Here is a 26,461-nt window from a genome sequence, read left to right as displayed (position 1 = left end):
TTGGTGATTCAGCCTGGTTTAGAGGAACCCTAGATGAGGCGGTGGAGCTATAATAATAGTCAAAATTCAATTCTAAAACCGATAACAATGAATTTCGATATGCAGCATGAATCCATCTAATTCCGACGCTGTTTTGTAAAAATTCGAATTTATCTTAATAAAATGCACTTTTTAAAATTTTTATCTAAGGGAAATTTTCGCTTTTCCGCAAAGCGTAGTAAATGCGCGCGCAGAAGCTCAGTTTATTTGAAATTGACAGTGTCGTCTGCCAATTGCGAGAAGTGAAAAATGGAAGTATTGAATGAAAATGATATGCTTTTTACGGAAAAATTTTTGCATGCTTTCAAAACTTTGGATGGTAATGAACATGGTCTAATAGATTATGAGCATTTTAATTTGATTTTAGAGCGTGTGAGTATACTTCTACTTGTGTAACTTGTATAACTTGTACGTGTTTCACTTTGTGTATTAAAATATGTCATTTTTTACTTTGCAGTTTTCGTTAATTTTTTATTTTGCTTAGGTGTACTTTCACATTTATTATTTTCAGACTTACTCTCAAGAAGTTAAAGAAATTCTTCAACTGATTGAGGAAGAAGATTTTGCTCATGATAATAAGGTAGATTTTGTAAAATTGTGCATTTCCATTTTATCTAGGAGGGCCCTATTCAACAAAATTTCTTCAGAAAATGGAAAAGTAATATCATCTAGGCCTAGAATAAATAGTAACACGTTTACCCGGCGGAAAAGTAAGTGATGCTGCTGAAGGCAAATCTTTAATTTAAGTTATAAAGAATTGTATTCAGAGTTATAAATTTAGATGTAAACACATATATTGACAAATTATATTTATTCTTAATATGTTCAAAGTTTTTTTATTAGTCTTCTTTTTTCTATTTTCACAGCCAGTGTTCGAAATGATTTTGGAAAAAATAATGCTGAAGAAAGTGAAAGAGAGGTAAAAGGTGTTTTATTTTTTTATTCAGACATGTTAAGACTCAAGGTGAATTTTTAAAAATATTTTTAAATTTTAAAGCCTATATTTTATTTATGCAAAATGTAACACTCTAGGACAGCTGGAGAATTTGCACCCCATTTTGCTTGAAAATGATAGAAAACGTTTCATTCTAAAAGTTCGTAACATTAATTTGGCGCCATTTGGATGTTGCGCCTGGGCTCAGATGTTCCCCCTCAGCTACACCACTGGCAAAATGAACTCTGTTTAAAACTGTGATGAATCTGACTTTTTTTCTAACTAATAAAAGGGATTTTAATTGATAATTTTTCTATTTAAGAAAATATAAGAAAGAAATTCCATTCAAATATTAATAGAAGAATATTTTATTTTATCACTTATAGCATTTCTTTCTATTATATCATCTAAACATTTTGTAAAAATGTTTTTTGATGTGTATTATCAGTTAACTGCTTTAAGTTCATAATTCACAAAAGTAATGTGTTCTATGCATGTTGCATTATATATAATTATATATATATATATATATATATATATATATATATAAATTTATTTTTTAATAGATTATTTGGTATATTATCTTTTTTGACAAAAGTAGTTAGAATTATATAACTGATTAGCGTATTTTAAAATTGAAGTTTGAATAAATTTAAAATGAAAACATTAAAAAAGGTATAATTAAAATTGAAAATGCAATCAATAAACTAAGTAATTATCGTCATTGACCAGAAATTAGTTGACTTTTCAAGAGGAGCAGACTGATTTCTGAGCAATTAATAATAATAAATGCTAAAGTGTTTTGTCTCTTTCTCAAGTAGGAATTATGACAAAAAGGTTTTTAGTCAGATGGTTTAAGTAAATTGAGTTTAATTGATTGCTAATTAGAATTCAGTAAGAAATTGGCTGTACAGTCAAGTTTTGAAATCAGTCTTAGAATTGGGATATATTGTTATAAGAGTTAGTTGGTTAATATTTACATTATGGTAACTTGGCGATTTTTTGGCGAAAATTTGCCGACCAACTCTCCTACAGCAACCCTCCATTTATTTTCCCCGCCGCCATTTTGTCTTCACGAAGTAAAGACATGTTTCTTTTCTTTTTATCTCCTGAACACTTCTTCCAACAATCAACTAGCCGAATTACACTTATGCTAGAAATTTTATCAAACAAAACTGCTTAATCATGACAAATATTCACTGCAAAATTAGGAAAAACTGCACAATACCATTCTCCTTACACATTTTTCAAAATAACACATACACATAAACCATGTACACGCCGACTTATTTTTACTTAAAAAAACATCCCAGAATTGCACAAAAATGGCATTGCGCACACTCTTCACTATATCCATGTACACTGCTTTTTTCTCATAAATTACAAAAATTTCACGAAAATACATGACAATTTTCTCAATCTTTAAACCCGGTAAAAAGAAAATATATGAAATTACCTGATCGCGAAAAAGTATTTACCCTTTACAAATATGAACATTTCCACATATAAAATAAATAAAATATCCAAAAACTTTTACCTCTAAATCATCTATTACATTATACACATCACCAACGAATTCATACCGCAAGCATTACAAATACTTAGTATCAAATATTTAAATTATTTCCATGCACGTTTATTTCAACTTAAACATATACCATATTCCTACAAGCATAAAATTCACAAAATAATGTATCATTTCATTAAAATATCAATAAACCATGTACACGTCGACTTATTTTTACTTAAAAAAACATCCCAGAATTGCACAAAAATGGCATTGCGCACACTCTTCTCTATATCCATGTACACTGCTTTTTTCTCATAAATTAAAAAAATTTCACGAAAATACATGACAATTTTCTCAATCTTTAAACCCGGTAAAAAGAACATATATGAAATTACATGATCGCAAAAAAGTATTTTCTCTTTACAAATATCAACATTTCCACATATAAAATAAATAGAATATCCAAAAACTTTTACCTCTAAATCATCTATTACATTATACACGTCACCAACGAATTCATACCTCAAGCATTACAAATACTTAATATCAAATATTTAAATTATTTCCATGCACGTTTATTTCAACTTAAACGTATACCAAATTCCTACAAACATAAAATTCACAAAATAACTATCATTTCATTAAAATATAATTAAATTCAAAAACACTACTTAAAATATAAATGAGCACATACATTAAATTAATAAAAATTACCTTACAATCCTAATTACTTTAAACTAAATCATTACTAATAACAATTTTCCCAATAATACCAAATTCCTTTCCACCTTACATTTACAACAATGCATAAAAATAATATCCTCAAATAATTAAAAATACTAACTTACCTAATCTTCTTCAGAATCTTGATTACGTGGCGGATACACTTTTCTTACTTCTGTTTCAGAATCTTTAAAATCATACTTATCGTTCAAAGCAAGATACCAGGTAAAATAAATAACATAATAAAACATCTTTATTTCACTCTTGCACAACCTTAAAAAACATTTATTACTATCCTTTTCAACACCACTAAATACCCATTTCGAATTCACTTTAGTTACAGCCATGGGATCCAAAAATTCACAAACACTATTTCACACAACACAGAATAAAGCCAAATACAAAATTGCCAGATTTTTTCCCGATTAAAGAACAGTAATTCGACCATTAATATCACATAACATATCCTATGATCTCTCATTTCCCTCACACAAAATAATGCGTAATCAGAACTGAATACTACTCACATTCTTAACAAAGTCTAACTAACCTAATCTTCTTCCGAATCTTCCTTACATGGTGGATACACTTTTATTATGGATTCAATAAAATTACTGAACGATTTTTTTTCCGAATTTGATAAAAAAAATATTCTCTTTATCACATCTACAATTCACTTTAGACAGCGCCATACAATCCCAAAATTATTCAACCCTACTTCACACAACACACAATGAAGCTTAATACAAAATAATATACATCCACAGATACTTGTCCAAATTCCCCCTTTTTCCGATTAAAGAACCGTAATTCGTCCATTAATATCACATGACATATCCCATGATCTCTCATTTCCCCCACACAAAATAATGCGTAATCGGAACTGAGTACTGCTCACATTATTACCAAAGTCCCAGGTAGTAACCTTTATCGCCTCCAAAATGTCGCCAAACTACCAGTTGCCATATTGTAAAGATCAACCAGTAAGTTTTATTTTCTTACTTGAAAAAAGTGTTCCCCCGGACACTTTTGCCTTTAATCATATAAACTCAGTGCAAACTTTGTAAAAATAATTAACACAATGCAATCTTTGTAAAAATAAGTAAACAAGGAATAAAAGGTGAATAAAAAGATATTCACATAAGACTAAAATAAAATATAAAAATTGTATGAAGAGTTAATTTATATAATATACGTTAAAGGCCAGAAGATAATTTAAAGAGATACAAGTCCGTTACTTTTTTTGTACTCGGAATGGAATTTGTAATTCAAACCGGGATGGAGAATGGAGGGGAAGAGAGAGAGAGCGTAAACTAGGACTTGCTGGAACCTATTTTTAGAATATGGGAGAGAAGTGGTCTTGTAACATTGGAGTGTAAGATGCATCTGTTGAAATTTTGATTTTAAACTGACCTAACAAAATAAATAAATTGATTTCTGTCTAACTGTCATAAAGAGGGGGGGGGAGCACAAGGAATCTTCACTGCTCAAAAGCTGTTAAGTAGACTTAGAAAATTTGAAATAGGCCTATTTTTTTTAAGAAACAGCAATGAACAAAATGCCAGAAATAATGATTTTACATTATACACAATAACTATAGTAATTACACTACAGTACAAAGTCCGAAATCCAGACATCCGTTATCCTGAATGATCTAAAATCCAGACCTCAAAGCCACAAAATTTTTTTTTATTAATGCTTTATTCATGCACGTTTGATTTTTCCTTCGATAATAAGTCATATGGAGATTTTCACTTATTATCAGTATTTTAATTATCACACTAATTAAAAATTCCGATTCTTAATTTCACTTAGGCTCTAAATAAAATACCTCGTTATGAAAAAACAATCATATAAGCATAAAATTCTGAGATTAATAATTTGACTCCGTAGCTGAGTATCTACTTGGCATACATCTGAAACCGAAACATTGCTGTGATGTCTAAACTTTTTTTATATTAGTAATTGAATAACAAGAGTATGGCAACTTTTTATGGTAACATTACGCTTGGCAATGATTATAAATTTTTAAATGCTCTAAGAAATGTTGACGAGGAAAAATTCAATAAAATATTTTTTTCATATGCTAAAAATAGATTTTGTTAATGAAACTCATAGGCCAAAAGATTACATTTAGTGCTATTTTAATTAAGAATAGTTATCCACCGTAAACCCAGAAGTGGTGGCAGAATATGTCATCACCGCACGGCAGAACTTAGGGAAGATGAAAATTTTGAAATTTAGGGAAGACCGAGTGGCAAAATTAAAGGATAAGAAGTTTTTATGATATAGGGAAATCACTGGGATTCAAAGTTTAGGCATGGTGAAAAATCGTACTCCAAGTGGCCGACAAGCATATATACGTCCAACCAAAATCTCTTTCTAAGCGGCCAGGAAGCATATACAGTCAAAAGTCGTTAATCCGGACTCGTTGGGACTTCGGCAATTCCGGATTATCAATTTTTCTGGATTATAGATCATCAGTTTAAATCTCGTAAGATGGCATGCAGAAATTCTAAAATTAAAAATATGAAACCGTAATTTATGAAATAAAGAACAATTATGATCTAAAAAGTATCAAATTTTACAAAAAAAAAAGCTTAATATTTATTTGTTTACTTTATTAAACATTTCTTTCAATGTAAGTTGCTTAAGTTGCTTCGTTTTATGTGATAATACTTTCTCTTTAATTCTATAAACAGACATAATTTCTTGTTCAGTTACAAAGTTCCGCTGTTCAAGTCCCGTTAATTGCTGTGCCGAGAATACCGACTAACTTGTCAATCGAAATTTTTTCGTTTTCACTAACCTCTCTGTCACATTCTTCATGTCTTTATCCATTTTTTGTTTGTTGGACATTGAAACATACTTTCGTTTTGTAGATCCTTTGGAAGTTCCAGCATCGGAAATTCTATTTGACATAATCGAAAGTTCAAGTTTACTTTTATAAAATTGCTCTTACAGTCTGCAAAAAATAATAAGCGGGATCTAATTCGAAGATCGAGGAACAACGCAATCATTAACATTAACTGAAATAGATAATTAGAGCTTACACCGTCCGTTATACATTAAACGCGCAGGCGAAAACGTATTCTGCACTTGTGCACACGCATATGCGCAGTAGTCAAGGTCTTATGTGCACGCATAAAACGCCTGTGTGCATGTGCCAACGCGGCGCATGCGCAGAAAGTTTTTAGCTTTGAGGTCCGGATTATGGGTGTCCGAATTAACGACTTTTGACTGCATATATGCTCGCATAAGGTTTTCTTTCCCCCAGCAATTTCGACAGGAGCGACTGCACTAATAGGCCTGCTACTGAGGAGAATTTCGCTTTTCTAAATTTTCGCTTGTTATTTTGGGGTTGCTGCACATAACTGTTGTGTCGCCAAAAATATATCTATGTTTTGTTCGTATTTTTAATACCGCTACCAAATCAGACAAGAAAGCAGAAATACTTTCAACATGTATTTAAAATAAAAACAATTTATGTCTTTATACAATATCTGATATGGAGAATAAAAATAATTGATCAATGAGACTTTAGCTGCTCTTCACTTAAATCTGGTTTGGCAGTTTGAAGCCAATATATAAATCCAAGGTACTTATTCAAAGTTCTTTTTTTTTTTTTTTTTTAATTAGAATTGAATATCTGCAACATAGCAAATTGAACAGAATCATCAAAATTAATTTCAGAATTTTGATGATTTAATGCACCTTAACTTTTAATGGAGATTTGTTTTAACTGAAGCATATCAATATTGTATTGAAAGTTATATATGCAATAAATGTTTTAATGAGACTTTTAACAACATAAAATTGATATTAACGTTATTACCATAGAAATATCTTTACTATCGAAAATACTAGAATGATAAACATGTTACAAGAATTTTTAATAATCGTAAGTACTTGTACTGATACTCATTGAAACCAGAGCTGACATCACAGCAGGAGCAGCTGCACTGAGCGGCAGAATTAAAAGGCGGGAAAATTTTTAGATTTTAGGAAAACACCGAGCAGTAAAATTTAGGGATTGAAAATTTTTTTAAATTTAGTTAATACACAAGGCAAAGGCATTTAGAAGCGGAAAATGTTTTAAAATTTAGTAATGCATCGGGCATCAAAATTAAAAACCTTCAGAAGTTACGCTAGTCGACAAAATGCCTAGCGCCAGGCATGGTTGCAAAGCCTTTATGTATGCTATCATATGTTAAAGGTTCTGAACTTTATTAAGTAAGCATAATAATGAGTGAAGTGACTTTTATTAAATATAAAAAATAGCGAGTAATAAAATATTTTTTAAAAATTTTTGTATACAATTTTTACTTAACTTCATTTATTAATATTATTTTACCTGTAGCTGATACTTATAGATCTTTCACTACATCTTTTAAAGGCGATAGATAAATTCATCTCCCACTGTAAAATATAGCATACTTTACTTAGGAATTACATTTAATTATAAACCACTAGCTTAATTAAAATAATTTTGAACCTCATGCAGTATGTTTGTAGGATTGGTTCATATTTATTGGTTCTGGCACTTTTTAGAATAGTGCGCCAGAACTCTGGAGTAATTTTTTCAATTATCTTCTTTTTTTTCTTCTCATTTAAAACTGCAGCTGTGACATGAATGCCAGCCATTTTTCCTCAAAAGGCTTTCTATAAAGATGTCCACCTCAAGGTAAATAGCCTTTCTGTGCATTGCCATTTAACATTATCCAACCAGTATATAAACACAGGCATCTAGTGATTATCCAATCACTAGATCAATCTTCTTAAAACCCTACCAGTGGGTTCTTTTCTTCCCTTTTTCTCATTCTTTTTTATTTTGACTCAGGGTTATAAAAATTTCCCGCCCTGCCGGGAAAGTTGTCGCTTTCTTTGAATAAGGTTGCAAGAATTGTAACTTCTGACATTTTTCTTCTTTTGAGAAATTTTCTGAGCTTTGCACAAAGAAAAATTCTGATATTTTGCAATTTTTGATCTATTGTCTAAAAATGCGTAATACCGAAAATGTAAATCCTATGTTCAAATTTAATCATATTAGAAATGATATTTTCTTAAATCACTGAACAATAATTTGCAATAAAATATTAATCATTGGTAAAATGGCATATTTTTAGATTTTTACCTTATACGTTTTAGAGTTTTGGATGTCCACTTGTGGAAGTATTCATCCATTAAAAGACGAGTGTGCACTCAAAGCATAACAATTTAAAAAGGTAGATTAAAAGAGCTTAATTAATTATACATATTAACTGTGACATTTGATTATAATAATAAAATGATTTTACTGTTCGTGGTATGTATGCCTATTAACTTTAAGATGTATCTCTGTACTTTTCCTTCATGTGTCAAATAAATTAACCGCATATTGATAACAACTTCAAAACTTTTCTCTGTCTTCTGGAGGCAATTCTTCGATATTTGAAAATCTGTCCCAAAATCTCTATACTCAAGCCATTAAAACTACTTTTCTGACATTCCCTGCAAGTTGGTGAACATACTTCATAAATCATAATTATGAGTGTATATATTTTACTGTTACCTTTTTTTATCAAACGACTGCTGTTAAAAAAATGTTATGCTTTATTCAAAATCACAGAATAGAATAAATGCATGCCAATAATAAATGCTATTTATTAAGCTTCGAGAATCCTTGATTGAATAGACAGCATCATGTCGAACATGAACAGAAGAGAAACATGATGAAGCGAAACATAAAATGAACAAAGCAACAACCTTCTGTTTGGCTTAGATTTGGCAAGAACTTGGTCGATTTTGAGAGCAAACAGGTACACATCCCACTGCACTGAGAAATTTCTTTGCTTCTGATGAAGAGGGAACTGTATCTGTTAGTCTTCGAAATCGATTTAGTTCTCGACACTAAACACAAGGCTGTTGCTTTGCTAAATTTTTGTCAAATGTAATTAATTATGGTTTTACTATACAACAGTGTTAAAATATAAAAAAAATTATATTCCCATAAATTCGATTTATAGGTATCGGGTGTGCTAGGATCATGCTTTTACAACACATTCATATTTCTAAATAGCCATATACATTTACAAAATTTTATTTTTAATAAGAGCGTTTAATTAAACTGGCATTGCAGCACGATTTATCGACATGGTCTGAAATTCCATTGTGATGAAATGCAATTTTGTAAAACGCATAGTCGTAGCTAGGGTTTTCAGCGCCCAGGAACAACTGAAGATTTCGCGCCCCCTACTGCTTGCCAAGGATGGAAAACATTTAATTCTAAAATGTCGTAACATCAGTTTGGCGCCCCTTGGATTCTGCGCCCGAGGACAGATGCCCCCCTTGCCCCCCTCTAACTACGCCCGTGGTAAAACGTTATGTTGAAAATAATAAATGTAGTCTTTTTTTTTAGAGTTTTTAAAAATAAAAACTAAATCAGTTCCAAGCTAATTCTGATGAACAGTTGAATGTAATGTAAATAACAAAATTATATTACTGCGTTAGATGCATAAATATCTTCAGATATTAAGTAAATTCCTTTTTTTGTTCATTATATAAAATAAAACTCATGATTACAACTAAAATAAATAAAAAGAAAGTACGCAAAGAAAGTCTAAATTTAATAGTTTTGAAAGCAATAATGTACATTTTTTGGGGTAGAAAGTCATTATATTTAAATTTAATGGTTGGCTAACCGCACAAAACAAAGTATTCAAAACTTATTTTCCTTAATGAAGTAATGACTTTGCCAAGGGCTTTCTAACAGAAACTGGCTTGTATTTACATATGAAAAACACAATGTCTCATGCAATCAGTTATTTCTCTGAGATTTAAAAGATCTTAAAGTCGAACTACTTGTTTTCAGTGGTCTTCTCCATATGGCCAGTAGCAAGGTCTTTTCTTGGATGTGAAACAGCATTGCAAGTAAATTCATGGTAATCATGAACTCTATGTGTGCTATTTTTCCTCAATCAATTGAGTATTTTCAATTATTAAATATCCATTCATTATATATATCATTTGTATAGTAAAATTTTTGTTTTTCTCTTCACCTACCCAAAGGAAAACTAAAAAAAGTACATCGTTAGAAAATCCCCATTACTGAGGTATATACTATATCAAATTCCATTAAATTATATGTCTATTATGTAGCTTAGAATTGAAAATTAAATACCAGATTAATATTTATTTGATTTTTTACACGTTAATGCTTATTTTGACTTTTCTGTTTATTTTTTGACTGGGCCAAATTTTGAAATAAATTTCTGACTTGCTTTGTCAATTTCATTCACTTCTGTGGAGTCGTTTCTGCAATCATAATAAAATATTCCATCAAATACGAGTTTTCCCCATTTCGTATTTTTATTCTGACAAAAAATTCAGTGTGGGTTCATAAGGAAAGGACATGAACTTTGTTCATGAACAAAGTTCAAATTTTGTCCCTTTTTCTTAACTACATTGTAAGATTGAATGGGAAATAGGAGCAAAGGGACTGAAACACATAAAGGTGTTTAAAATTTCAAAACAAATGAAAGTGTGGGAAATTAAAAGATGCGAAATAAAACACATTAAAAATTCTTTTTAATTACTCGGTTTTTAGGAAATATCTTAGAAAATAAAAAATAAAAAAGTTGCTAGTGGGTTATCAGGTTAGGATATTTGGATATGCCAAAGCACACGATGGCTGTTATCAGGGAAAGAATGTTTCGTCAATTACTTGCTAAGCGAAACTAGATCGTATTCACGTTGCACAAATGGAAAGCCACAAAAAGCTCCATATGGTCAGGCCGTTCTAAATCAATTTACCAGATTTGATTATGGCAAAGCACAGGAAGGTTACCTACCTAAGGGAAAGGATGCCTTCATGGAGAATATTTTAAAGAAAATTAACTCCCATTCATGTTATACAATTGAAAAATCACTTCCCTTGTTGAATTAAATTTTTTATCTGTAGCTATCTTGAGTAGGGAGACGAAATTAAATAATAAAAGAATTTACATATAAAAGTTAAAAATATGCACATTAAAGTATATTTGTTTTAATTATAAGTATTTAAAAATAATAAAGACACTTTATTTGAAAACTGCTGTATGATTTTGACTTTCATATGTTCAGAAATGTTGTGATAATTTAAAATTTTTTTTTGCTTTTCAATGCATTCTGATAAAACTTCACATAATAAAAATTTTATATATATACATATGCATGTATGTGTATATAATTTCCACACAGAGCAGGATTTCGAGTATCATATTTTTTAATTTTCACTATAGCAAATTAATAAGAGAAACATGCCTATATAATAGTTAAAATTTTCAAAAAATGTGACTTTATAATTGCATAGATTTTAAGTAAACATTTATCAATTTTTAGCGAACTGGCATAAGACCTTCTTGTTCAGGCACGAAACAGATTTACTACAATTTGCCTGCTCAAGATTGCTCTAGAAATCGATAGATTATTATATCCTCACGTATTTTCCCCCACTATCTTTTTAGCTGTAGGCTCTGTAAATTAAAAAATATTACTATAATTTTCCCGTTCCTGATAAAAACAAATCTCTGCAAACTAACTGTGAAGGTAATGCCGAACCTTTGCCTTCTAACTGTTGAAATTTATGCCTAATACAAGTACTGACAAATAACAGTGAAGTAAACCCGAACTGACATTCACTCTATGATTTGTCTAAGTCAGCTACACATTTATCTTCTCTAATTATTTACAGATGTCTTGGAGCATAGGAATAGCAGAGACAACTAAGAATGGGAGAGAATTAGCTTTAACATTGTACAGAGAAAAAATCATTTCTTATTTAATGTAATATATTTTTATCTAACAGGATTCAAGATGCACTTATTTGAAAGCATTTTAATTTGATTCTGAAAACATATTTCTGTTCAAGAATGTGTTCCTAGAATTTATAACAAAGAAGACGCTTTTATAGGAAAATGTTTCGAAACAGTTTTAACTTTGAAAATACAGGATCGTAAAACAAACTTAATTGTGGATTTTTTTAGTGTATTGATTTAGGAGAAATTCTTCTCACTTCTGTCTTTATTCAGAGGTTAGTTTTAGTCTTACTTTTTATTTAAAGTTAGAAATACTTAAAGAATTATTAAAAGAAACTGGAAAAAAAATTATACAGTCAAAAGTCTTTAATTCGGACTAGTCGGGACTTCGGCAGTTCTGGATTATCGTTTTTTTTTTTTTTTTTTTTTTTTTCAGATTATAGATCATCAATTTAAATCTGGTAAGATGGCATGCAGAAACTATAAAATTAAAAATATGAAACCTTAATTTATGAAATAAAGAGCAATTATGATCTAAAGGATATCAAAATTTACAAAAAAAAAATTTAAAAAAAAGCTTAATATTTATTTGTTTACTTTTTTAAACATTTCTTTCAATGTGTGCATGTGTAAAGCATACATTATGCATAGTATAAATTAGAAAATTGCAACCAGAAAACTATTTGATGTGTATTTGTGATATTTATAAAAACGAGGAATTTGATTTGAATTATATCAAAAACGGAGCACATTGTGATGAAATACTACATTCAGTAAGGAATTATAAGCCAAATAAAATAAAAATATCTGCCCTGAAGATAAGGATAGTGCTGACAGATCAACTTCCAGTTCATTGCGCGCCGCGACGTCTTCACCCCCCCTCCGGCAGAGCAGCGTGAAATTGATAACAGATTTCAGAATGGTTAGAGAAACAAAGGATATGCCTTTATCAATTTTTTGCAGCAATTCCACTTTTCGTTTCATGGACATTGAAACATGCTTTTGCTTTACAGATCCTTTGGCAGCTCCAGACTCAGAAATTCTTTTTGACATAATCGAAAGTTCAAGCTTACTTTTATAAAATTGCTCTAACAGTCTGCAAAAAATAATAAGCCGGATCCAGTTCGAAGATTAAGGAAGAACGCAATCTACAACATTAACTGAAATAGATAATTAGATAATTTTAGCTAAGCTTATACCATCCGTTATACATTAAACGTGCATGCATAAACTTATTATGCGCATGCGTAAAGGTATTATGCACATGCATAAATGCATTATGCGTTTACGCATGCGCAGAAAGTTTGCAGCTTTGAGGTCTGGATTATAGATCATTCCGGATTATGGTCATCCTAATTAAAGACTTTTGACTGTGTTTTGGAAGTTTTCTGTGTGTATACGCGAATTTAGAAAAATTTCATGTAACTTGTTGTTTTTCAGTATATGGTTTAAAATTATATTTATAAAATTTTAATATGGAAAAGAAATTTTTAAATGAATAAAATCATTCAAAAATCTAGATTAATCGTATAGTTTATCTGAAATGAATTCATTTATGCACTGAGCTTTTCTCTTTAGATGACTTTTATCATTGCACGATACTTCATCACACAGTTTTCTTTTTGTAAATCTCTCTAGTGACAGAGGGGGGCATTGAGGGTCTTAATGTAGCAAAGAATATTTTATTTTTATCTGAAGAACGTATTTATAATAACAATGAATAGAAAGCCGAGCATTAAAGTTAAGATATTGGTAGGGAAAAAAAAAAAAAAAAAATGCAAAACTTGTAAAAGTTAAATGTTATATTTAAAAATTTAATTTACTATTCTATCATATAAATTCGTTGTAATCAACGTCTTTTCAAATACCATGTTAAGATACGTATTTGAAATTCAGGTACACTGCTCCAAAAAAAAAAAAAAAAAAAAAAAAGACAGTTCTATATCTCCCGTTCTACTGGGCCGTTTGACAAAATTCAAATTGCGTTCTTCATGTCTCGAAAGCGCAACTTAGGATGTATATTAGATTTATATATAACACTAGTCTAACATAGGTATTTTGACACAAAATCTGACTTTTTCTGAAATAACATACCAATTTTTTTACATGTTTCGATTCTATGACTCAAATTACGCCTAAATATGAAATTTTGTAAAATTTGGAGCGAAATGTACGGAGAAATTCACAAATTTATGTTGGCACTTTTTTTTCAGTTTGTGCCAAGAATAGTTCACTTGGCGAACTTCTTAATGTATGGCAACCTAGTTCCCTTAGAAATTTCTTCACGAAGTATTTGGTCAGAGCCTTTATCAGTCTTTAGAGGCTAAACATTTTGAAGGTATGAGATGAAAGGAAAGATTGGTTTCATCTAGAGGTTTTGGTTTATTTAATTATGACAAAGTGTACTAGGGCTATCTGCCTAAGGGGAGAGTTGCCTTCGTGGAGGACTTTCTAAGGGAAACTTTTGCAGGATTCGAGCCTCGGACCGAACTACCTGTGTTCAGCGTCTTTACCACTCGGCCGCTGTTTCATCAGGAGGGAAAAAAAAACATCATTAGGTGACATCCACATACATCACTGGATAAACTCCTGAATCTTCAATTAATTCGACTGAGAAAATCATGGGATTCTCCATTTGTGATACGATATGATGTTCTATAACGTAATTTAAATTTATACAACTATATAGTATAAAACCAGTCGCTCTTCACTTTAATCTGCAATGATATCGTTTTTGTCTTTTGTGTTAACACAAGCTCAATTGATGGTATTTGCTGGTGTACACGTCCAAGTGTTTTCTCTTCGAACATCTAAATTCTTTGAAGTATCCTGAAAGTATATTCAAAAGCGTCCAACTTTTTGAAACATCTTGGTATGTCTGACAGCCAAATTTCCCTGCAAATTTTTGCTTACTTTTCTCCCTAATTTTCTTCTTTCCTTCTACAGTTATTTTCAGTACTCGCACAAGAAAATTAAGATTTTTCGATTGCTAGACTTCCATAAATTTTGCATTCTTGTCAATTTTTTAAAATATCAATTACATGAATTGCGTTTCAGCTGAAGACAGCTTTTCATTTTCTAGTCATTTTAACTATAAATGAAGTTTAAAGTGAAGTCCAAAGGATAAATACTTTAATTAAAAGATTTTTGCTAAATGACAAAGAAATAAAACAGTCCAGCAGGGTTTATTCTGTACCACCGAGTGACCCGATTCTTATTGGCTAAAACAATCTAAATCATATTAAAGATCATGTTCTTTTATACAATCTATAACGCGAGAGAAAAATTAGCTTCTTAAAACATTCTTTCTAAGAGGATTAATATAAAAGATTATATTTATATATATGTTTTTAAAACTGGGACTTGAACCAAACTGTCAAACTTTTAAAGTTCAGTTTACATGGTGGTTATAATTAAAGTTCCAATTTGAAATGGTCATAAAAGGAAAACTACTGTACCAAATGTTATCAAACTTGCGAATCGTGTAAAAGAGGTTATGGGAATTTATTTTCCGCGTAAAAAAAAAAAAAAAAAAAAAAAGAGTTCAAAACTCACTACCAGGTGAAAAATGGCGCTTTATACAATATTGTTAAAGGAAATAAGACATGGAAACGTCTCTTTAAAATGTGTTTCATAGTTTCCGAAACGTGTTACAAAGCATGTTCAATGAAGCGTCCAGCATTTTTCGAAAGCAATTTAAATCCTGTTCCTGCATTCTCAACAGCAGCTCTTAGCATATCAGGAGGAATGTTACGGACATGTCAGTGTATCACATTTTTCATTTCTGCCAAATTGTTTGGATTATCACCATAAACAGTACTTTTAAGATAACCCCATAGCCAAAAGTCACAGAGGTTGAGGTCTGGTGGGAAGAGGGAAGTGTTGGCCTATAAGACGTTCATTCGTGAAATGTTGCCTAAGTAACTGTGCGACACACGTGAGGTGGGGCCCAGCCCTGCATAAAAATTGTAGTATCTAAAATGCCACGTTACTGCAGTTCATCTATCACGAAACATTTTAACATTGACTTTGAGCTACAATCACGGTGGTCCAGCTGTCGACTGCTCTTCAGAGAAAAATGGTTCAGTTATAAAACTAGCTGTCATTCAACACTAAACGGTGTGGAATGACTGCTATGCAATTGAATGCAGTAGGAGAATGCAATGGAACTAGACAGATAACATGAGGGATTTCTTTGGCCCAAATTGATTAAAAGCGTTTTGAATCATTATATTCATGTTTTAGGGCCGAATTCATGCTTCAAAAATTACAAATTAGCGATCTGTAAGAAAATGATATCCAGATTGTACGCACTTGTGTGAGTGATTTGCGATCTCACATTTTCTAATCTCTAATTCGTGGTTTTCACGGACGAATTTCTCACTTACACGGATGGTGCACTGGACTTTATCGAATTTAACGCCTTTAAATGGTAATTTGCTTAGGTCAAATTTTCTTAAGGGTATACAACATATTAAACCCGTGTAACAAAAGGTTAAGTTAGATACTGACCCATATTTTGTTTAACAATATTGCATACAGGGCCATTTCCCCCCTGTTGGTGAGGTTTCAAACTTCCTTATTTTCGCGGAAAATAAATTCCCGTGACCTCCTTTACACGATTACCAAGTTTGATAACATTTGATCCAATAGTTTTCCTTTTGTAACCATTTCAATGTGGAACTTTAATTATAACCACTCTGTATATTATTAAATTTTAATTTGAAGCTATGCGTTATATGTATACCATGCATAAATTTTGCACTTTTATGAAAAAATAAAGAATCGAAGCAAATGTACTTAGGATAATGGATCAAAACTGAAAAAATTTCCCCTCCCTCCGAAAATAAAATATTGAAACTTCGACCTTGAATTTTATTGGCTTATCGAAATATTTAATTTGACTTATCTTCTAAGTCCTAATTCCGACAACAATTCCGTCAAAAATTCCGAATTACTTAAGCTGAAGTAAAAGATTTAGTATATATTAACTTTATGTTAATAAAGTAATCAGAGTGTAATAAAAATAGATTATAGAATTTACGCTGATGCAACTTTTTGTCTGACTGCACAACATGTAATGGAAGAGAAGGCTTGTAGAGATCTGTTTTTGACATGCCTCTAAAAGTAGATGTCATACTCCTTTTGTCTTTTCAATGTCAAAAAACTTTCCTTTGAGAGGCAACTTTAGTTTTTGGGAAAGTAAAAAATCACAAGAAGACAAATTTGAAGAACATGCAGGACGATTGAGTACACATAGTTATTTTTGGAACACAAGTGGTTCTCCGACTGGTTATTATATGTAATACAAAACATTTAGAATACGTTTTCTGACTGCAAATGTAAGATTAAAAGTCATCTGCTTAATTCACAGCCATTTTCAAGTCAACTCAATGGTGTGTTCAATGGTGTATTTAATTATGGCAAAGCACACTAGGGCTATCTGCCTAAGGGGAGGGATGCCTTCATGGAGGTCTTTCTAAGGGAAACTGGCTCGTATGCACATTACACATGGGGAAAACCATGAAAACACCCATGCAGCCAGCCCGTTCGTGGGATTCGAACCTCGGACCGAACTACCAGTGTTCAGCGACTTTACCGTTCGGCCGCTGGTGGGCTTTACAAGTCAACTACTCGGGCAATTGCAGAATTGTTTTGATCCTGAGCTTGTAAGACAAACCTAATATTACTGGATTTAAACACTTGTTTAATCTTCCAAGAACGTTCCTTCTTTAGCTCATATTCCAAGAATATTAAGTGAACACAATTATTGCAAAAGAAATTGAATATTCATTTGCACTACGGCTTGGTTGTTTACTAAAGAGTTAGCAAAACTTAAATTCTGCTTTTTGTGTCTAAGAATACAACAATATTTTAAATATTTACAAATAAAATATTAAATTGGAGATTTAATTGGAGCTCCACCAGTTGCCTAGCATTTGAAAATTGTTAAATACTAATTGTTTGTTTCAAAGTCTAATCCAGGCTGCATGGTTGGTTTTCGATGTTTTCTGGGTTCTCTTTACAAAGGTTCTCCATGAAAGCATCTGAACCAAATAGCTCCCATGTTCTCTCTATGTTTAAATAACCAACTATCCTAGTTTAAGTGCGATTTCCAAGTGAAGTTACTAGCAAAACCCGAATACTCATTAAAAATCATGTAGCTTGCCAATCGGGAGTAACATGAAAGATACGGCACCAATAACTGAATTGCTGTTACGGTACACTCTTTCTAAACTTAGATGGTCATTCCTTAATTAAATAGCCCACCAGCGGCCGAGCGATAAAGACGCTGAACACTGGTAGTTCGGTCTGAGGTTCGAATCCCACGAACGAGTTGGCTGCATGGACATTTTCGTGGTTTTCCCCATGTGTAATGTGTATATGAGCCAGTTTCCCTTAAAAAGTCCTCCACGAAGGCATTCCTCCCTTTAGGCAGATAGCCCTCGTGTGCTTTGCCATAATTAGATAATCCAATCCAATCCAATCCTTAATTAAATATAATTGATATGTAACTTCTACTAGAGCTGACGGTAAGAATTTAAGTGCAAATAAATAATATCGTGTGCAATGTTGATTAGTATAAAATTTAAAACCACTTGTCCACAGAACCTGCTGACTTATCCAGCCATTAAGTAGCTGCAGATCATTTCTACATAACCATTAAGCTTCCATTAATTCAATCTCTAGAGGGTTGTATGTTTATATCACAATTTGACTTAAAAATGATTTGACAATAAAAATGATTATTCTAAATCTTATGTTTCTATAAAAATATACTGTACTTTAAAAATATGGATGATAGTATCAGCCGCTCTTTCAGCCACTTCAAAAGCAACAGTTTGTTTACAAATAAATTATCCAGTTAATGTCATAAAATTCAAATAAACATCAAACAAAAATTCTCAGTTTTAGACAATTCGATTTAAACAAAGTAGGAGACGATAAAACGCCGAAGGTAAAAATTTACTCTTACAAAAATGTACTCTTATATTTTTTTTTTTTTTTTTTTAAAGGAAGAAAGAGAGAAATTTTAAAAAAATAGTTAAAAATTTGAATAATATCATCTATAATTTAAAAAAATGGCTTTTCATATAGTATTAATAAATATTTATTACGCATCATTGAGGGGAAAAATTTCATATAATTAATTCTCCGTAAAATTTTACTTGAAATTTAAGGTTAAAAATAGCTGTGGCAATTCACTGTAACAAAAATCCATAGACCACGTTTGGCCTTATTAGTGCTCAAAAAGAAAAGATGCCAAATTTCAAAATGCGAAAATATGTAAATTCGTGTATATCTTAGAAAATTTTGAATAAAAAGTCTCATTTTTTGCAGATATGCTTAAAAATACACCTACTTTAAGATGATGGTAAAAATTTTATAGATTATAATTCAAAATTTTATAAAAATTATTTAAAAATAGAAATTTAAAAAATAAAACACAAAAAAGGGGTAAATTTTATTTGGAATGAACCTAAATTTCGAAATGTGAAAGGAGAAATAATAAAAGTTTAATAAAAAAAGAGATATTAATAAATATTTACCAAATTCAATTAACATTGAGGAGCTAAAATTTTAAGAGCTAATATTTTAAAAACTACTAATACGATTTTTGCAAAACTTAGTATTCTGGCATAATTTAAGTCGTAGAATCGAAATATGGAAAAATATTGGTATTTTTTTTCAGAAAAAGTCCAATTTTGTGTCAAAATACCTATGTTAGAATTGTGCTATATATAAATCTAATATATATATTAAGTCGCGCTTTCGAGACGTGAAAAATGCAGTTTAAATTTTGTCAATCGGCCTAGTAGAACGGGAGATATAGCACTGTCCCATTTTTTTTTTTTTTTTTTTTTTTTTGAGCAGTGTAAATCTCAAATGGATTTTGTAATAATTCAAGTCAATGTTATTTGAAAGCATTCATGTTAATACCATTCAGAAAAGGTTATTGATTAGAATATAAGTTGAAGTAATTAAAGATAAAATAAGTAAAATTAGTAGTTTATTAAACTGTATGTAAGTAATGTATTTTATTTAGTACATAAACTAAATATGTTTTTATTTGTATAATGCGATGAGTAGAAAATTTTTGATGACCTTATTTTTTTCTCTGGGCCTATTTATTAGTCCTATTATTATTTTTGCTACGTAATAAAAATGAGTAATGGTACAAAAATTATGCTGGAATCAAAATGTAATTTTTTATAAATTTTCATATTTGAAGAATAACTACAATTTTTATGCTGATTTTGTGAAATATTTTATTAAAACGTGAAGAAATAAAAGTAAATAATCTTTCAAAACGAAAAACGCTAAGCGATATCGCTTTTGAACACATATTCATAACATATGTACGTTGTTTAAAATTTGGCTTGCGTGTTATCCAGCCAATACGGCGGTATCCACTAAAATCTGGTATACATTCAATTAAATCTTTCTTGTCATAATGGGAACCTGCTGGACAAAAGGACAGAGACGCGTCAATATGCCCCTCTTAAATGACGGTCATTTGAGCTAGGGGGGGAAGGCAACTCAAGAGAGCGAAACGACTGCCGCTTTTAGCATTAATCTGGATACAGAATGGGCAGAAGAAATAGCAAAATTTGGTTTTTTGTCAGGACTGTATAAAAAGAGATTTTAGTTGAGGTTCTTCGCCACTAGAGTGGTTAATTGGAAATTAATGCAAGGACAAAATTCTGGACCATATTGCCACTTGTGATGAAATTGGATGTACTTCAACAACACAGGCTGAAAAGGGAGTTGGTCAGCACTTGGTGTGCCTGTCGGTAGTGTCGCAAAGCGCAGTTTGTCTAACAAAAAGATCATGCTTTGCATCTGGTGGGACTACCATAGTAGTATTAAAAAAACGTATCTGGAAAACCCTTGACAGTAAGGTCTACAGCGAGATGCTAATCTGTTTAATGCTGCTATCAAGGGGAAACATCAAACTGAGTTCCGGCACAAAAAGGTAATGTTTTCCATCAAGATAATGCAAGACCATATATGTCTGCATTCACTGGCTGGGCTGTGTATGGACTCAAATGAAATCTTTTGCCACACCCATCGTATAGCTCTAACTTCACTCTTTCGGACATCTACTTTCTTTCACAGCTGCAACTATATCTTGTTGGTGCTATCTTACATTCTGCACAGGACATCCCAAAATGAAGCTGATCTGTTTCTGGACTTGTGGCCACCGAATTTCTGGGCCGTAGGCTTTGAAAAACTACCAAAGAAATGCAGAAAATCATAGATTTGGGTGATGATTACTACCCACACTAAAGGTACTGCTTTGATGTTTTTTTCTAACTTTATCAAGAAAGTGTTTAGTGGAAAATTTTGATTACAACCAGATAATTCATATATAATGCTATCATCTCCCTGTAAATCTTTTAGATTAATATAAAATTTATGCTGTCTACATAAATTAAAAGAAAAGTGCTGTTCATTTCAAGTATGTTTCTATTATTCTGACTTCTTTAGTAATTTGTAAGGATTTTCTCAATAAAAGTGTTGTTACAAATGATGGTTTTTTTTTTTTTTTTTTTTTTTTTTTTTTTAATGTTGTTGGAATTATTTATAATATAGAAATCCATAAGATTTTCAGGGTCTACTAGTTATGGAGCAGATGACACCATTGAACACTGGTAATTTGACCCATATTCAAACCGAATGAATGGTTTGACTTTGGCGGTTTTCCCCTTGTGCAACATGGATATAAACCAGTTTTCCTTAGAAAGACATCCACAAAAGCATTCATCTTTGGTGTACAGTCGTCATATTCTTTGCTAAAATCAGTCAAAAATTTTTTTAAATGTCAAGGGGTTTGATTGCATCCAAGGCAACAAATTTCATTTCTGGTACTTTGGCTGTTACATGCACCAGTCCAAATTTAAAATTGGTCTTTTTTCCATATCATTTTATTCTTTTAGAGGTAAATGTAATTATTTTGGTTAGATTTTAAAGTTCATTTTTTTCATGTTCAAATTTATTATCATTATTGCAATTGCCAAGAATTTGAAAATCTCTTTAATCTTCATTATGTGAGCTGAGTTCTTTATTTCATGTCTATATAGTGTGCTTTCTTAATTGTTTAACTTATTTCTTGTCACAGCTTACTTAATTGCTATTTTGAGGGATTTACAAAAAAAATCACATATTCATCATTTGAGAATTAAAGCGAGACATTATGTTCTTGAGTTATTCCACTTGCGGGAAATAACTGATTTGTACACAGAAAGCATCTGTTATTAATAAATGATAATGAAGAAAGGAATCGAGACATTGTAGAGAATTTTAATTTATAGATGGCACTATGTAGAGACAGTGTTTGAGTAATGTTTTGATCAGTTCATTGTGAAAAGAAACTCTGGCTTGTAATGACAGGAGTGCAAACTACTCATGTTTTAAATAATTGTTTTATTGTTGTTTTGAATTCAAGCTTCATAAATTGCGGTCAAGACTCATTTATCATTCATGCACATTATTAACAGGCAAGAACCCATTCTATGAAGACTTGGAATAATTCATTAGACATTAAGTTATTGATGAGCTAATTAATATTGGACTGTTAAGAAATTTCATAATAAAATGTAATGTTATTGCCTGGGGTAACACAGGATATGTCATCACTCTTCCCATTACAAGGGGAAAGCATTAAATTTGGAAGTGCAGATGCTTACCCAATATTTAGAGGTATAGATATTTAAATAAAGATATGAAAGAGAGAGTTTTAATATGTGAATCATTTATTTATTTTGACTATTAAACTATTTGTGCCAGCTAATCTCACAAGGTTTTAATTTTGATGAGGACATAGTAAAGCTAGATTTATTTTAAAATAACGATGTATTCCACTACACTTGCAAATCGCAGTTTTTTTATTATTACGTATAGTATAATATCTATTGTATTATTAAAGTATTTAATCCAGTGCCCATTTATATTTTATAATATGTTCTTTTATCCTCATTATGTTAACAGAATTTTTTTAAATTTCATTCATCTAAAAACTTTGTAGTTTCTTACATTTTTCATCAAAGCATAAAATATCTTATTTACAGTCATGAAATTGTATACAGTACAAAGTCCGAAATCCGGACTTGTCGGGACTTCGGCGATTTTGGATTTCGGATTTTTCTAGATATTAGATCATGAGTTTAAATCTAGTAAGATGGCATGTAGAAATTATAAAATTAAAAATATGAAATAATGAAGTATTTATGATCTAAAGGGTATCAAAATTTACTTCCAAAAAAACAATATTTATATGTTTACCTTATTAAGTATTTCTTTCAGTGTAAGTTGTTTAAGTTGCTTTGTTTTTTGTGCTAATACTTTCTCTTTAATTCTGTAGACCAAAATAATCTCTTGTTCACTTACATTGTTGATGTCCTGTAACAGCTGTGTCGAGAATGTAACTAGCATCAAATAACTTGTCAAACAAAATTTTTTTGTTTTCAGTAACTTGTCTGTCACTTTCTTTGCTAAAGGTAGTGGTATTTGCTGGATCTAGCATCCATACTACAGATTTTGCCATTCATTCATAAATTGATTGATGACTGAGAAGCATTATCATCACAATGAAAAACTTCTTTTATATCATCTTCATTTATTACCGCTTTTCCACATTTCTTTACAAAATCTGTTAATTGGAAAATTTCACCTTTGTTTGCAATATCAAAAAACCTTTAAAATTAGTGGCTATCATCATCAAATTTAGCTATCCTTCACTGTACATATTTTTCTTATGCATCGCGAGCTAGCTTAGTGACTAATGACAAGTTGTTCCATTAAATTTTATCTTGCTTCTATCGATAAATTAAGCCTGAATTGTATTAGTTTAGTTATTTGTTATACTTGTGTCCATTTCTTGCACATGCTTAAGGCTTATAAGATTTCTGAATAAATAAATTCCTATATATACTTAAACAAGGGCCAGCATTAGATATCTTATAGCCTGATACGGTCTCTGTGGGTCCCAAATTCTGCGACCTGGTGCGGCAATTTTGAGCCCTGGCGCTGGTTCTGGGTTTATGTGAATAACAAATCAGTTATTCTTAATTCAAATAGCCCTAAATGTAATCTTTGGATCTATGAGTATAATTAACAAAATGTATTTTTAACATATGGAAAGAAATTTTTGTTAAATTTTTCCTCATCAACATTTTTTAGCGCATTTAACTTAAATCTGTAATCCTCGCCAAGCGTAATGTGAACATAAAAGTTTACCATACTCCTTTATTATTCAATTATGAACATAAAAAAATTGTTTAGGCATCGCTACATGAGTCATTACTCTAGTTGTCATGTGTTGATAAACATGCCGTGATAAAAGGAAAGTACAATAAATAATGTTTCACCAGATTGGCTTCAAATCAATGATGTATCTATGTGGAATATTCGGATTGAGATGTGTGCCAAGCAGATATGCTGCAATGCAGCCAAATTACTGATCGTACAAATTTATGCAAAAATGATTGTTTCTTTAATAATAAGGTATTTTATTTAGTGTCAATGTGAAATTGGACTCTCCAAATTTTTTATTATACGTGAAGGGGGAAATCAAACGCACATGCGTAAAGCCTACCAGAAAATTGTTGGTGGTGGTTTTGAGGTTCGGATTTTAGATCATTCTGGATTTTGTTCTTTGTACTGTATCATATTTGAACTGTAGACTCAATATTGTGGAGTGTGTAGCTATAAATATTAATTCCAGCTTCTAATAATTCAGATTATGTTTCTTCCCTCTCCTTGATATAATTAAGCATTTCTAAAAGTTAGATCTATGAGCTCTATTGTAAAATGATACTATAGATAAGCAAATAATCTAAGCATTGATATTTGCCTAGTTTTGTGGTGTTGTTTGAATCAATATTTTAAAATAATAGTGTTAACAGTTTTAAATTTTATTACATAAAGAATGATGGATATCATAATGATATATGTAGATTACTCATAAATTACATAAGTATGCATGCAGAATGATCCAAAAAATTGTACTTAATTGAATTTGCAATGTTTTGTTGGTAATCTGACAACTCATGGAGGATGGGGACACCTGGTGTCTAACAGAGGTAAACAGGTATCTGTGCTGTTATCTACGGGCATCAACCACAGAAGTTAATTGTAAATTGCTTCAAATTTATATGGGCTTACAAAGACTTAATTCATTGAATCTTTAAACAAACCTAGGTTATAATACAAAAGTATTACACAAAATTGTTAATGGTAATTTTTGAAAACATGCAAATATATAAAATTATGAGATGAGGATTAGAGAATTTCATTATTCAAGTTTTTTATTTACAGTTTTGCTCGCTAACTGCCAGTCTTTTATCCATAAAAAAATTCAAAGTCCTTTGTATGAAAACTTGAAATCTTACTATCAAACGCCATCTGAAGAAATGAGATTTTGTAGACAACATGAAGTTTCATTTCTGTAGTGATAATATGCTTTTGGATAATATTTTTTATTATAACCATTGATGTTGAGTGATATTTGTATATCGTCATCATAGGCGATCGAGTGATATTTATACATTATCATCATAGGTTGTGGGCTGCCCTTTGAAGATTTCTTCACGATGATTCTTTACTTTCAGACTTCCTCTGTTGTATATATTCTCTTTATAATTTACATCTGTAGTCATGAAATATGTAATTTTCTCTAAAATAGAGATATGTTATTGTATTGTATCTTAATTTATTGTACCCCTTACACTGAAAGACTCATACTTGTTTCTAACTTATATGCCATGTATTAATTTCCAGAGAAGTTAGTCAACAGCTCAGGCAGCTTTCATCAGATGCTTAATTTTTTTTTTTTTTTGTCTTGTCTCCGTGCTCTTTTCATGCACAACAATTTCAAAATTTTTCAGACTTTAAGTTAAAAATTGCGTATTTTAAAAATATTTAGTTTATTCAAAATTGTAATAAGTTTTATCTTTATCGTTAAGTTTTAGTTATCTGCATTTATTTATCATTTAGTTATTTTATCTGCATATATTAAAAAAATACTATATTGTTCAATCAGAGGTTGGGTCTCTGACCTAGATACTTTGGTGTTACACCAAACCTCCCATGAAAAAGTTCAATTCCTCTTATTAATTACTATCTGGGGTGTTTGCTCAGGGTGTTAATATGAGATTGTGTAGCATCTGGAATAAAAGGATAAACTTTAAAATATAAGAGATAAATTTTTTTGATTAAAAATATATTCTAAATATTTACAATACTTGTTTAAAGACATTTTTCATTTTTTTATCCAGGGTATATATGTACATTTTTTTCGAATTTCCTCCTTACTGAATGAGAACATCTCAACCATGGTGTTCCCTACTTTCAGGTTTCAGTGGGTTTAAAAAGCAGTAATTTTTTTATCCAGGGTATATATGTACATTTTTTTCGAATTTCCTCCTTACTGAATGAGAACATCTCAACCATGGTGTTCCCTACTTTCAGGTTTCAGTG

The 26,461-nt window shown here is 30.8% G+C and overlaps 1 protein-coding gene across 6 annotated transcripts in view; it reads left to right on the top strand.

The window, feature by feature from the left end:
- Positions 1 to 26,461, top strand: part of LOC118203485 (EF-hand calcium-binding domain-containing protein 7-like) — an 82,121-nt gene continuing 55,660 nt past the window's right edge. For all 6 annotated transcript variants that reach the window (XR_015042988.1, XR_015042989.1, XM_085823473.1 and 3 more), the window contains exons 1-3: positions 1 to 411; positions 551 to 749; positions 906 to 958. Coding sequence is in view for 4 of the 6 variants with exons in the window: in XM_085823473.1 (XP_085679599.1) it covers positions 289 to 411; positions 551 to 749; positions 906 to 958 (375 nt within the window). In the remaining 2 variants the exon portion in view is untranslated. The remainder of the gene's footprint in view (positions 412 to 550; positions 750 to 905; positions 959 to 26,461) is intronic.

This window comes from Stegodyphus dumicola, chromosome 9, assembly GCF_044657685.1.
Source record: "Stegodyphus dumicola isolate Sdum_Otavi_A_Nest chromosome 9, ASM4465768v1".
Classification (NCBI taxonomy): domain Eukaryota; kingdom Metazoa; phylum Arthropoda; class Arachnida; order Araneae; family Eresidae; genus Stegodyphus; species Stegodyphus dumicola.
This window is presented reverse-complemented; position numbering and strand designations above follow the sequence as displayed.